The 15291-nt window shown below is 42.7% G+C and overlaps 1 protein-coding gene across 1 annotated transcript in view; it reads left to right on the top strand.

Moving 5' to 3' along the window:
- ALDH2 (aldehyde dehydrogenase 2 family member) overlaps positions 1-13696 on the top strand; it is a 30377-nt gene extending 16681 nt beyond the window's left edge. The window contains exons 8-13 of the mRNA XM_036929495.2: positions 235-337; positions 870-1054; positions 3286-3450; positions 5034-5191; positions 7668-7782; positions 13260-13696. Of these exons, the coding sequence (XP_036785390.2) occupies positions 235-337; positions 870-1054; positions 3286-3450; positions 5034-5191; positions 7668-7782; positions 13260-13292 (759 nt within the window). The 3' untranslated portion in view covers positions 13293-13696. The remainder of the gene's footprint in view (positions 1-234; positions 338-869; positions 1055-3285; positions 3451-5033; positions 5192-7667; positions 7783-13259) is intronic.
- The last annotated feature ends 1595 nt before the right edge of the window (positions 13697-15291 follow it).

Raw genomic sequence — 15291 nt, 5'->3', positions numbered from 1 at the left:
GCCAGCGCTTAGTATGTAGAAGGCACACAGCAGTGTTGGTTACTGTCATTGTCATCCCAGGAGTTCAGGTGGGTGGGGCAGCAATGCCAACTGAATATCTAGATTTGGTGAAATTCTCCAGGTCTCTTGTAATCCAGCCTCTCCTTCAAGCTATGGGGTCCTCTGTTCTGTGTCTATGAGACCATTTGTTTTTTTCCCCCCACTGTGACCTTGTCTGTTTCTGCTCCTCAACAGGTTGGCCACCTAATCCAGATTGCTTCAGGGAACAGTAACCTCAAGAGAGTAACCCTGGAGCTGGGAGGAAAGAGCCCCAATATCATCATGTCAGATGCTGACAGTAAGGTCTCGGGAGGAGGTCTGGTGCTGAAGGTAGCCCTAGCTGTCTGGACTCTGGTTCACTCACTCCTGCCGGTTTCGGCGTCTGTGGGGATCGGGATGAGGCTGGATTCCCAGCACGGCCCTCATGGCCCTTTGACCTGGTCTTTCCTGGTTCTCTCCTCTTTGCTCCCTAAAATCCAGCCAGGCCAGACTCCTTCATTGCCCACCAGGCTGCACACTTTCTCTCAGGCCAGACTACTCTTCCTCCCTCATGTCCTTCCTGGTGCTGCAGAAGAGCTCCCGGTTTGCTCTCCCTGAGGGAGCCTTCCCTGACTGCCATAGGATGGCTGTATAGGTTCTCTTGCTGCTATTGTCTGTCTGCAGCTCAGTCTCCACCATGAGAAGGGAGAGATTGGGTCAGTCTAGTTCCAGCCCAGGGCACCCAGCAGGCACCAACACCAGTGGTGGTGTGAATGGGTTAAGAGAGTATGACGCCTCTGGGGCCAGGGCTGTCCTGTTTTGCTTCTCACGGTCACCTCCTGCCTCCCCAGTGGACTGGGCCGTGGAGCAGGCCCACTTCGCCCTGTTCTTCAACCAGGGCCAGTGCTGCTGTGCAGGCTCCCGAACCTTTGTGCAGGAGGACGTTTATGCTGAGTTTGTGGAGCGGAGTGTTGCCCGGGCCAGGTCTCGTGTGGTTGGGAACCCCTTTGACAGCCAGACGGAGCAGGGGCCCCAGGTAAGCCCAGCAGCTGCAGGTGGGTCTGGCATCTGCAGCCAGCATGAAGCAGCAGAAGGGGCCTCAGAGTCAGGTGGGCCTGGCTTTAAGGCTCGGCTCTGCCATGTAACAGCTATGCATCCTTGGGAAGCCATAGGCCCTCTCTGAGTTGTCTTTCATCTGTAACATCTGTCTTTCCTAACTTGGAATGTGGCTGTGAAGTGGAAATCAGCAATGGAAAGCACTCTGTAAATTATGTACACATAATAAATACACAATAATGTACACAAAATAAATGTGCAAAAGGTACTGTTTCCTGGACCTTTGCCGTCCATAAAAATGCACAACTGTTTGTTAACTGTGGTTATCTCTCGGGAGTTTATACTCTTTATGGGTTTACTTTATACTCTTCTGAGCTGTTTGATTTAAAATATGTATTTTCTTTTTACCATGAGTATGTATTCACTTTAATGAATAAAACTATAGTCAGTAATAATTATAATAAATAACAGTTCCTCTTCCCACAATTTCCTCTTACACCCTAGTCCTATTCCCAGTGAGTCCTTAGACCCGGCCTATGCTGGGCTCACCCCCCAGAGCTCTGTGCTGGCCTCTTCCAGCTATCTCCCCAGAGGCAAACAGTCCGCAGGGTCAGGGATGCTCAGATCCCATAAGTCTCTGCGCCCACTTCTGGGGACCAGGGGGGCAGCTCTGCAGGCTGCACCCTCCTGAGGGTCTTGTGCTGCCGATGTCCACTTCCCAGGCTCCAGTGCTGGCCAAGAGAGCCTTTTTAAAAATCAATAAACTTTATTTTTAGGACAGTTTCGGTTTATAGAAAAAAGCAGAAAATACAGTTCCCATATTATACCCCCCCCTGTTTTGCCTGTTATTAATATCTTGCATTAGTGTGGTACATTTGCTATAACTGATGAGTCAATACTGATATATTATTATTAACTGAAGTCCACAGTTTATGTTAGGGTTCATTCTTGGCATACAGTCTATGGATTTTGACAAATGTATAAAAATTGTTCCATTATCACAGTATCACCCAGAAGAGTTTCACTGCCCTAAGTCCTGTGCTCCACCTATTCACCCATTCCTCCCTCCAAACTGATTTTTTTTTGTCTCTCTAGTCTAGCCTCTTCCAGAATGTCATATGGTTATATAGTGTGTAGCCTTTACAGACTGGCTCTTCTCAGCAATGTGCATGTAAGGTTCTTCCATGTCTTTCATGGCCTGATAGCTCATTCCTTTTATGGCTGACTAATACACCATTATATGGATGTACCACATTTTCTTTATCCACTCATTGGCTGGTGGACACTTGGGATGGCTCCACTTTTGGCTACTGTGGACTGTGCTGCTGCTGTGAATCCCAACATCTGTTTTTCTCTCATTTTTCTTTGTGCTTCATGGCTAATTATTCACAATATTATATACAAGCTTATAAAATTTTTAATAAAAAATGTTTAAAATAAAAAATAAGGCCCTTTGCTCCCCTCCATGTTCATTATCCACAGGTAACCCCAAAGTTATGTTTCTGTATGTTTGTTTTAACAAAAACAGGGTTACATAATATGTATTCTACAAGTTTTTCCCCTTCTTTACAGAATATCTTCATATATCTGTGTCAGTTCACAGATCTATTAAAGATGGCATAGTATATATTATATACATATACAATAATCATTTTAACCCACCCCTCTACTGATGTGTACTTAGAATTGTTTCTGTTTTGCTTTCATGCCACCTAGCTTGTGAATGTCCTTTGTGACATGCAGAATAAATTCCTGGAGGTTAAATAGCTGCATCAAAGGGTATGAACATTTAATGTTTTGACTGATATTAATAAATCACTTGCCAAAAGAGCTGTGCCAGCTTATAGTTCTTTTTTTAAATTGAATTATAATTGACATGACATTGTATTAGTCTTCTAATAGTGTATAAATACTATAATGTATGTAACATACCCTTGCCATAGACGTATTTTCTTACTATTTTAAATATTTAGTAATCTCATAGTTGAAAAATAAAATCAGTGGGTTTGATACACATTTCTTTAAGGGCTTATGAGGTTCACTGAACCTTTTTCTTATGTTTATTGGCCCTTTGTAGTTCTGCCTGTGAGCTTTGATTATTCATGACCTAGGTCCTTTTCTCAGTTGTTTGCCTGTGTGGTTCTATGCCTGAAGCTACAAGAGGCCTCATTCTAGCATCTCCCTAATATTGATGGGCTTCTTCTCCCGCAGGTCAATGAAACTCAGTTTAAGAAAGTCCTTGGCTATATCAAATCTGGGAAGGAAGAGGGGGCAAAGCTGCTGTGTGGCGGAGGCGCAGCTGCTGACCGTGGCTACTTCATCCAGCCCACTGTCTTCGGAGACGTGCAAGATGGCATGACCATTGCAAAGGAGGAGGTTAGCATGGGGCCAGTGCTCGGGGGATGGTTCCTGGGAGGAGAAGTGGACAATTCAGTCCTGCATCTTGACACCATGACCCATCAGCTGGCTTTGGACCGAATCCTGGCTCTGTGCCTAGGACACATTATTTACAATTCACATCTGATCTTGTCACACTCCTCTTATGGCTACCCACTGTCTGGGGGAGCTTCTAAATTCTTTGGCATAGCCTCTAGTCCTTTTTTGTACTGGTTCCTGCAAGCCATGAATCAAGAAATGACTTTGCCTAGCCCTTCTCGTGGTCTCCATATGAGCAGGACATTGAACTAGACCAGAGAGCTCTGTGTGATTGATCATTCATTTCACAAATACTTGTTGAATGCCTACTATTGTGCCAGGCTCTCCACAGACCCTGGAGATCCAGGGGTGTCCAAGAGGTGTTCTCTGCCCTCTCAGAGTTCACACTCACTCCACTTCCTGAAGCTCCACTCACTCCAGGTAGATTGAGACCTTTAGTGGTTCTATGTAGGGAAAATATTACGGTGCCACTCCTTTTCATGTATAAATCAAAATAAAATAATGTTACAATGCAAAATCAGGGTAAAAAAGGCCATCCTGAGTTCTTACTGCATCATGACTACTTTGATGCTTTTCTTGGGGAAATTTCAAATATAAATTTTTTCCAGAGAGGTAGGTGATGTCTCTGCATTTGCTAGTGCCTGAAGTCCATAATGCCTGCCCCATCTTAGACCTTGCTCCAACCACGATGAGCTCCTGGCAGTCTTTTCCCACCTCCATCCAGACTTTCTCCATCCTAATTCCTTTAGTGGAGAATGGATGTTGGGTATGCTTGTGTCTGGAACTCCCGCTCCTCACTCCACTCCGGTTTGGCCAGTTGCTGCTCCTGTGGTATCACTCTTGACCATCCCTTCTTTGAAGGCTTCCCTGACACCTCTCCCCACTGCTCAGTCAGGCCAGGTCGCTCCTCTGGGCTCCCACCACTCCTGACACTGCTTGTAACCTAATCAAAGGATTAGAATGGAATCTGATCACTTACAGTTCCCCCAGTGCTCTTCCATGGTAGGGGGGACAGCGGCCAAACCCTGACAGCAGCAAGCACACCTAGCTTCCTTGTCTTGGTTTCTACAGCTCATTTCTCCACTGAAAGGAAGCAGGAGTCCTTGAAGAAATGGTTCACTCCAAGAATAAGGCAGGGAACGTACAAGATAAATCTGAGTGTCTCGAGAGTAGAAACCCTATTTGGTTCACAACTGTTTCTTCAGCATCTAGTGAGTGCCTTGCTGAATGACTGACTTCAGCTCTTTGAAACTACATATAACACACCAGTAACCCCTACTTTGTAGGGTCATTTAGAAATATGGTATATGAAGCACATGGCACATAGCAGGTAACTGATCCTCATTAGCTTCCTTCCCTTTGTGTTTGAATGAACATGGGACCTGTTATCTCCCTCCGGAACTATTAAGGTATATCTGGGTTCTTACTACCACATCTGGAATTATCTGCTCAACACTGTGAGAACTGGACAGCACGGGGTTCCATGTCTGCTTTCACCCTCCCACTATGCTCTCTTACCCCAGATATTTGGGCCAGTGATGCAGATCCTGAAGTTCAAGACGATAGAGGAAGTTGTTGAGAGAGCCAACAATTCCAAGTATGGGCTGGCTGCAGCCATCTTCACGAAGGACTTGGACAAAGCCAATTACCTGTCCCAAGCCCTACAGGCTGGCACTGTGTGGTAAGAGCCTCCCAGTAACCCCTTAATTCCAGGCAGGGATTCCCAAGCCAGGATCTTCTGGAATCCACTGCTCATATACCACAGTTTTGGGTGCTGGGCTCAGTTCCTCTTGGGTCAGGGTGTAGTATAGCAGATAGATTAGAGATTTCCCATCTCCTCTTCTGCATGAGATGGAACTTCCCTCTAGTACGATGCCCATGGACCGATTCTTGGGCAAGCAGATGAAGGACTGGAGGCTCCTTACAAGCTGTAACATGAGGAGGAGACCAGAGTGAGTGCCTATACCTATGTCTTAAAAGCTTAGCACCTACTTTATACCTACTTGGATGGTGTAATTAAAAAAACAAAACAAAACAAAATACTGAATGTTGGTGAGGATATGGAGAAATTGGAACTCTCACACATTGCTGGTGGAAATGTTGCAGCCTTTATGGAAAATAGTCTAGCAGGCCCTCAAAAAATCAAACATAGAATTACTACAGGATTTAGTAATTCCAGCCCTAGGTATATATATATCCAAGATAAATCAAAACACAAATCCACACAAAAAAGTGTAACTGATGTTCAGAGCAGATTATTTGCAACAGTCAAAAGGTGGAAATAACCTAAATGTCCATTAGTAGGTGAATGGATAAACAAAATATGGTCTATCCATGCAATGAAATATGATTCAGCCATAACAAGGATTGAAGCACCGATGCATGCTCCAACATGGACCACAAAAGCATGATGCTAAGTGAGAGAAGCCAGACACAAAGGACCGCATACTGTATGACTCCATTTATATGCAATGTCCAGAACAGGCAAATCTATAGAGACAGAAAGTAGATCAGGGGCTGAAGAGGGGCTGAATGGGAGGTAACTGCTTGTTGGGTACAGTGTTTCTTTTTGGGGTGATAGGAATGTTTTGGTTTAGAAAGAGTGATGGTGGCATAGTATTTGGTATATGCTATATATAAAGCACTATATTGTACACCTTGAAGTGGTGAGTTTTAAATTCAATTAAAATAAAATAATCTTAAAAATTGCAAAACAAAAAAAAAGCTTAGTACTTAATTAGCAAAAATGACCCATTAAAATGGGAAGTTCTTCTGTGGTCCAGTCTGTTACTAACATCTATCTGTAACCACATCCCAAAGGGCAAGGGGACCAGCTTTTTGCATGTGACTTGCTTTCAGTTCCTACACAGCTGGTTCTTATGGTGGCTCTACCCATCCGTTTTTTTTTATTAAGGTATCATTGATATACAATCTTATGAAGGTTTCACATAAGCAACATTGTGGTTACGACATTCACCCACATTATCAAGTCCTCCCTACACACCCATTGCAGTCACTGTCCATCAGCATAGTAAGGTGCTATAGAGTCACTACTTGTCTTCTCTGTGCTATACTTCCTTCCCCGTGCCCCCTCTACATTATGTGTGCTAATCTCTAAACCCCTTAATCCCCTTATCCCTCCCTCCCCACCCCTTTCCCTTTGGTAACTGCTAGTTCCTTCTTGGGGTCTATGAATCTGCTGTTGTTTTGTTCTTTCAGTTTTGCTTTGTTGTTATACTCCACAAATGAGCGAAATCATTTGGTGCTTATCTTTCTCCACCTGGCTTATTTCACTGAGCATAATACCCTCCAGCTCCATCCATGTTGTTGCAAATGGTAGGATTTGTTTTCTTCTTATAGCTGAATAATATTCCATTGTGTATATGTACCACATCTTTATCCATTCATCTACAGGTGGACAATTAGGTTGCTTTCATGTCCTGGCTATTGTAAATAGTGCTGTGATAAACATAGGGGTGCATATTTCTTTTTGAATCTGGGATCTTGTTTTCTTCTGGTAAATTCCTAGGAGTGGAATTCCTGGGTCAAATGGTATTTCTATTTTGAGTTTTCTGAGGAACCTCCATACTGCTTTCCACAATGGTTGAACTAATTTACATTCTCACCAACAGTGTAGGAGGGTTCCCCTTTCTCTGCATCCTCACCAGCATTTGTTGTTCCTAGTCTTTTCGATGTTGGCCATCCTAACTGGTGTGAGGTGGTATCTCATTGTCGTTTTAATTTGCATTTCTCTGATGATTAGCGATGTGGAACATCTTTTCATTTGCCTGTAGGCCACCTGAATTTCTTCTTTGGAGAAGTGTCTGTTCAGATCCTGCGCACATTTTTTAATTGGGTTATTTGCTTTTTGGGTGTTGAGGCATGTGAGTTCTTTATATATTTTGGATGTTAACCCCTTATTGGATATATCGTTTACAAATATATTCTCCCATACTGTAGGAGGAGGCCTTTTTGTTCTAACGATGGTGTTCTTTGCTGTACAGAGGCTTTTTAGTTTGATGTAGTCCCATTTGTTCATTTTTGCTTTTATTGTATCCATTTTTCTTCTCAATAAAATTTTAGAGCAGTTTAGGAGGTCTGAGGGCTGTAACACATATCTCCCAAGAATTCTTCTGAAATCTCATTTCAAATTATAGGGTCAACTGCTATGATGTGTTTGGAGCCCAGTCACCATTTGGTGGCTACAAGATGTCTGGAAATGGCCGGGAGCTGGGAGAGTATGGACTGCAGGCATACACAGAAGTGAAAACCGTGAGTATGGTGCCTTCTCAGCCCCTGCCTCATGCTGGAGTCCATTAGTATTTATTACTAGTTTCTTGTTTTAAGCTACAAAAGAGGGTAAAGACCCAGTCTCTACTTTGTTGTGAGAGAAACAACTAGAGTCTGACCACCGCTATGCCTATAGTCTTTTGCTGGGTTTTGTTATACGCCAAGTTCTATAAAAACTGAAAGGAAGTAGTAGCGAGAAGCTGCTAATAAGCAGTAGGGCATTATCTATCAAGTACTATAAATATACCCATATCCTTTGATTTTGTAATTTCAGTGATAGGACGATAGCCTGAATAACTTATCAGAAATATAAGGAAAGCATTATTTCTATAATATTCATCACTGCATTGTCTGAGAGGGAAAAATCAGATGTAGTAAAATGCCCAATAAATTACATAACACCCAAATATCCTGGAGCCACTAAAACTATTTTTGCAGAATATTTGATATGGAAAGTGCTCATCCTTTAAAAAAGCAGGATACAAAGCAATATATGCAGAATAAGTTCCATTTAAAAACTATGTATGTATATATATATATAAAGACTCCGATAGCTTCATTTATAAAAAAGAAAAAAACAAGCGAGGATTAAAGATGGCAGCATGAGAGGTGAGACAGAGGCTTCCTCCTAAAACCACATATAATATGAAAATATAATTAATACAACTAATCCTGAAAGAGCACCAGGAAGGAGGACTGCACCAGATTGTATACACCTGGAGAAAAGAGCAGACCTCACAGAACAGGGTAATGTACCAAAGCTGTGGCCCGGCAGGACCCAAGCCCTTCCCCCACCCCAGCTCACCAGCGGGAGGAAGAGAAACAAAGCAGAGAGGGAGTGGAGGCCTAGGACTGCTGAATACCTAACTCTGGAGATTTGCTCCGGGAGCACAAACCTACATTTCATGGTGCTTGCATGGTACTCTTGTGACTGGGGGGTTGGAAAGCTAAGACAGGCAGAATTCCTGGAGAGACTGAGATGCCAGCCACTTGTGGAAAGCAGGGATCCATACCCGGCTGCTCTGGGACAAAAGAAAGGCGGGCAGTCCTTAGCAAGAGGGCTGCTAAAGGGGCAAGGATTACACAGAGCTTAATGCTCAGGAGAAAGGACAGGTAGACAAAATTGTCCGGGTGCACTCTGCCCAGCAGGTTGGGAGCTTTCATGATCTTCAGGTGCTCCAGCTCCCTGGCTGGCTACACAGCTCCAAGGACCCCCTCCGTGATGCGCAGCCTACGAAATTGAACTGGCAATCAGAAAACTACCTAAGAACAAAACCCCTGGACCAGATGGCTTCACCACTGAATTTTATCAAACATTTAGTGAAGACCTAATACCCATCCTCCTTAAAGTTTTCCAAAGAGTAGAAGAAGAGGGAATACTTCCAAACTCATTGTTTGAGGCCAGCATCACTCTAATACCCAAACTAGGCAAAGACACCACAAAAAAAGAAAATTACAGATCAATATCCCTGATGAACACAGATGCAAAAACACTCAACAAAATATTAGCAAACTGAATTAAAAAATACATCAAAATGGGCATCCATCATGATCAAGTAGGATTTATTCCAGGAATGAAAGGATGGTAAAATATTAGAAAATCCATCAACATCATCCACCACATCAACAAAAAGGACAAAAACCACATGATCATCTCCATAGATGCTGAAAAAGCATTTGACAAAATTCAACATCCATTCATGATAAAAACTCTCAACAAAATGGGTATAGAGGGCAAGTACCTCAACATAATAAACGCCATATATGACAAACCCACAGCCAACATTATACTTAACAGCAAGAAGCTGAAAGCTTTTCCTTTAAGATCGGGAACAAGACAAGGATGCCCACTTTCCCCACTTCTATTCAGCATAGTACTGGAGGTCCTAGCCATGGCAATCAGACAACATAAAAAAATAAAAGGCATCCAGATTGGCAAGGAAGAAGTTAAACTGTCCCTGTTTGCAGATGACATGATACTGTACATAAAAAACCCTAAAGAATCCACTCCAAAACTACAAGATCTAATATGTGAATTCAGCAAAGTTGCAGGATACACAATTAATACACAGAAATCTGTGGCATTCCTATACATTAACAATGAACAGCAGAGACAGAAATCAGGAAAACAATTCCATCAAAAATAATAAAATACTTAGGAATAAACCTAACCAAGGAAGTGAAAGACTTATATTCTGAAAACTACAAGACACTCGTGAGTGAAGTTAAAGAAGATACCAATAAATGGAAACACATCCCATGCTCATGGATAGGAAGAATTAATATTGTCAAAATGGCCATCCTGCCTAAAGCAATCTACAGATTCAATGCAATTCCTATCAAAATACCAACAGTATTCTTCAGCGAACTAGAGAAAATTGTCCTGAAATTCACATGGAACCACAAAAGACCCCAAATAGCCAAAGCAATCCTGAGAAGGAAGAATAAAGCAGGGGGAATTACGCTCCCCAACTTCAAGCTCTACTATAAAGCCACAGTAATCAAGACAGTTTGGTACTGGCACAAGAACAGAGCCACAGACCAATGGAACAGACTAGAGAGTACTGATATAAACCTAACTATATACGGTCAATTAACATATGATAAAGGAGCCATGGACATACAAAGGGGAAACGACAGCCTCTTCAACAGCTGGTGTTGGCAAAACTGGACAGCTACATGCAAGAGAATGAAACTGGATTATTGTCTAACCCCATACACAAAAGTAAACTCAAAATGGATTAAAGACTTGAATCTAAGTCATGAAACCATAAAACTCTTAGAAGACAACATAGGCAAACATCTCCTGAATATAAGCGTGAGCAATTCTTCCTGAACGCATCTCCTCAAGCAAGGGAAACAAAAGCAAAAATGAACTCATGGGACTACATCAAACTAAAAAGTTTCTGTATGGCAAAGGACACCATCGACAGAACAAAAAGACATCCTACAGTATGGGAGAATATATGTGTAAATGACATATCTGACAAGGGGTTAACATCCAAAATACATAAAGAACTTACATGCCTCAACACCCAAAAAGCAAATAACCTGATTAACAAATGGGCAGAGGATATGAAGAGACAGTTCTCCAAAGAAGAAATTCAGATGGCCAACAGACACATGAAAAGATGCTCCACATCACTAATCATCAGGGAAATGCAAATTAAAACCACAATGAGATATCACCTCACACCAGTAAGGATGGCCAGCATCAAAAAGACTAAGAACTACAAATGCTAGCGAGAATGCGGAGAAAGGGGAACCCTCCTTCACTGCTGGTGGGAATGTAAGCTAGTTCAACCATTGTGGAAAGCAGTATAGAGGTTCCTCAAAAAAGTAAAAATAGAAATACCACTTGACCCAGGAATTCCATCCTAGGAATTTACTGTAAGAATGCAGGAGCCCAGTTTCAAATCACAGCACTATTTACAATAGCCAAGATATGGAAGCAACCTAAGTGTCCATCAGTAGATGAACTGATAAAGAAGATGTGGTACATATACACGATGGAATACTATTCAGCCATAAGAAAGAAAAAAATCCTACCATTTGCAACAACATGGATGGAGCTGGAGGACATGCTCAGTGAAATAAGCCAGGCAGAGAAAGACAAATGCCAATGATTTCCCTGATTTGTGGAGTGTAACACTGAAGCAAAACTGAAGGAACAAAATGGCATCAGACTCAGAGACTCCAAGAATGAACTAGTGGTTACCAAAGGGGAGGGGTGTGGGAGGGTGGGTGGGGAGGGAGGGAGAACGGTTTGAGGGGTATTATGTTTAGTACACATGGTGTTGGGGATCACGGGGAGAACAGTGTAGCACAGAGAAGGGACTTAGTGATTCTGCGGCATCTTGCTGCACTGATGGACAGTGACTGCATTGGGGTATGGGTGGGGACTTGATAATATGGGTAAATGTAGAACCACATTGTTTTCTCATGTGAAACCTTCATAAGAGTGTACATCAATCGTACCTTAAGAAAAAATTTAAAAAAGAAAAAGAAAAAAACAAGAAAGATACTATAGTGAAAATGATTTTCTCTTTACAATAAACACTAACTACAGTTTAACCAGGAACAAGCTTACAAGTGATACTTAAAGAAAAGAGAAATGAGCTGAGCTGGGCTTTTCAAGGATTGGGAAGAGAAGGCTCAAGGCAAGCATCGTGAGGAAAGGCAAATAGTGGTCTTCATGCAGTACCTCAGTGCTGAGCCTGAGAACGGAGAGCTTAAAGATTACCTGTATTCTCCAGAAGCTGACTGGAATAAAATAAACATGTTTGTTTGCTTATTGAGAAATTTCCAGTAGACGCAAGAGTTGAGACTCAGCTTTGAAACTGACATAGAGGTGTCATTGTTCTGTTACTCTTCATCAAAACAATAGCTATGGCAGAGGTTAGGTAGCTGTGGCATGAGGGGAGAGGAGGCTAGGACTGATCCTGAGGAACTGCGTATCTAAGGATTGACTGGAGCCCCGTGGGAGAGCCTGAAAGAGGGGGCTTGAGTTGAGATGAGTCCAAGCTGCTGACACCAGAGGCCTGGGAAACTAAGATGTTGGGAAGCATGGGAGAAATCTTTTGAAGAAAGAATTGGCAGGACTTGATTGCTGGGAGTTATAGGTGGTGGAGGCAACGCTGACTCAGCCCAGCACCCACACTGTGCCAGGCACTGTGCTTACTGCTCAGGATAAGGATTCCTGTATTTTGAGCTGTGGGAACTCAAGTGATACTAACAAATATAGGGACTTTACAGAAGAGGAGTCAAGTTTGCAAGAGGAACTGATGAAAAAATTTCTTTCAAATTCATTTTTACTGAGTGCTTGCTTTGTGCCAGTCTGTGCTACACCTTATTATGTGTTGTCTCATTTGCTGCCCACAACCCACGAAGGAGATAGTTATTATTCCAGTTTACAGATAAGGAAACAAGGCACAGAGAGGTGAAGTACTGGACTAATAGGGGATAAAGCTGGGTTCAACCCCAGAGCCATCCGCACCTGGAATCTTCCCACTTGACACGCTGAGACACCTGGGAGCTCCATTCAGCACACTGTCGTCTTCCTTGCTTTGTTCCTTCTGGAGGACAACATGGATCTAGGTCATCAGGATCTCTCAACCTTGGTGCTCTTTGACGTTTGGGGTGGGATAATTCCGTGGATTCCCCTTTGGGGAGCTGTCCTGTGCGGTGCTGGGTGTGGAGCAGCATTCCTGACTCCTAACCACTAGATGCCATAGCAGCTCCATCTCCCTCTGCCCTAGACAATAAAAAATGACTGGGTCAAGGGGAGACAGTTCAGTCTCACAGAGCACAGCCCGGTAGTTTCTGGGATTGGCCAGTTGGCCAAGGCACTAAAAGGAAGGAAAGCCCTTTTGCTCATACTCATGCAGCACCCAGCTGAGAGCACCCACAGATCACAGGGAAGGGTGAAGATTTAATACTTCTCTGTACCCCTCTTACAGGTCACAATCAAGGTTCCTCAGAAGAACTCATAAAGAACCATGCCTGCTTCCTTACTCATCCAGTGATGGGAAGTCCAGTGAGGTCAGCGCCAAAACCAAGAAGAACGACCCTTGCACACTGAAAGTCTCAAGAGAGAGATTCTCCTACAAAATCTCTTGGATCAAGAAAGTCATAGAATTTGAAACAATAAACAGGATAGGTGTGTGGCAAAGAGTATATGGAAAGCCTTTTAAACTGCAATAATATTTTTAACTTCCAGGGCAATTTCTCAAAAACAGATAAATGTCTCATCCTGTTCATCTGGTAGGCTTTTGTAATTTGCCATTGTGGGGGAAGAGAAAGCCACTGTTTACAACTGTACTAACATGGAGGCAACAGCTAGCGCCTTGTTTCGTATTCTGGACTAAAGCTCATTAAAAACAGGACTGCTCTTCGCTTTTTTGGGTAACTCTTCCTCCAACTCAGTAACCCTTGGAAATGCTGCCACAGAGGTAAGTCATCCCCTCTGTGGTATGTCACATTGTATACAACTACCAGGCCTCCCCAGCTATGGGTGAATAGCTTTTGTTTCACGTGTAATATACACATATCTCTGGTCTGTCCACCTGTGGCAGGCACTGCACTGGGCACTAAGCATGACACCTAAACAATACTCAGAGCCCCCGGAGGGGGGGTGGTAAAGCAGGGAAGAGACACTTGATGTCCAAGGTTGGTTCTTAGTGTCTTAAGTTAAAAAACTTGGTCAAAACAAATGAGACACACATATGAATTTCATGAGACTGATTTGGAAACCAGATGTCAGTTTACTCATTTTAAGTCTTTATTTCCAATAACCAGACATCTCGAATCTCCTATCCAGAACACTGCCTTCCTTAAGCCAAGGGACCTGGCAATTGGTAATTAGTAGTATTAGTAAATTACGAATCAGAAGATTTCTTGGTGAGCAGTGGAATTGGTGCACAGACTTGAACTGCAGTAGTAGTTGGTGAAGTTGGTGATTGTGTTTGGGTCACAGATTACTTTAAGAATTGGAGGAAAAGTTTGATCTAAGAAAAACACCCCTTTTGTGTAGATTAGCAGACAGTGAAACGGGAGTGATGGGACTCATTGGTTGACTGTTGGCCTCATTCCACTCAGGCTAAGCCACATCTTGGTAAATGATCCTTTCTCCACTAAAAACTAATTTTATTTACTTGAATAGAGCTTCACAATTTTTGTCATATATGCATATACCTGCACTGTTTACTTTTTTCTTTAAACTGACTTTAGATAAAAAATAAAACACCATATTGCCATACATTAAAAACTAGATTTAACTGTCATAAATATAAGGCATCATTGAAAAATGGCAGAAGAAAAAAGCAAAACAAGGTTACTAAACTTAAAATGAAATCTAATCATTTTAGATTATGTATCATACATACACAAATAAATCGAATCATTCTAGAACAGTTCATACCTGAAATAGGTGTGCCTCAATGGGGAGATTTGGATTTTATGACTGGTCAGCAGTAGTGGGATATTCCATTTCATGTTGCTTCAAGATGAACTGAGGTTCACTGCCAATAAAATGATTCTGTATTTTAGCTTTGATGATAACCAGAAATAATAATGCCACGACACATGAACCTAGTGGCAAAGGACAAAGGTTTGAACCTTCCTGCTCCTCTGAGGCCTCCTAGGCTTAGCTGCACGCTGGGATACGTGACGGCTGCAGGGACAGGCTAGTCAGCTGTCCCTGCCTTGAGGGCACTTGCAGTCTACCTTGGGAGAGAGGCATTAAATGGAGACATAATAGGAAGAGGGTGAAAAGGGGGACACCTGGCCTGAACGGGACCTTGTGGCAGAAAGGTGATGCCCTTTATACTTCATGTTGGTCCATCATGAACATTACTGAGTGCTGTACAAGCAGTGCAAAGACAACTAAGACAGGGCACACTACCTCTAGAAACTCAGGATCCGGTGAGGGGAAACAGACTCTCACGAGATGATTATAATACAGTATAGATGCCAGATGCAAGGAGAGCCACA

Source organism: Manis pentadactyla, chromosome 14 (genome assembly GCF_030020395.1).
Source record: "Manis pentadactyla isolate mManPen7 chromosome 14, mManPen7.hap1, whole genome shotgun sequence".
Lineage (NCBI taxonomy): Eukaryota > Metazoa > Chordata > Mammalia > Pholidota > Manidae > Manis > Manis pentadactyla.
This window is presented reverse-complemented; position numbering and strand designations above follow the sequence as displayed.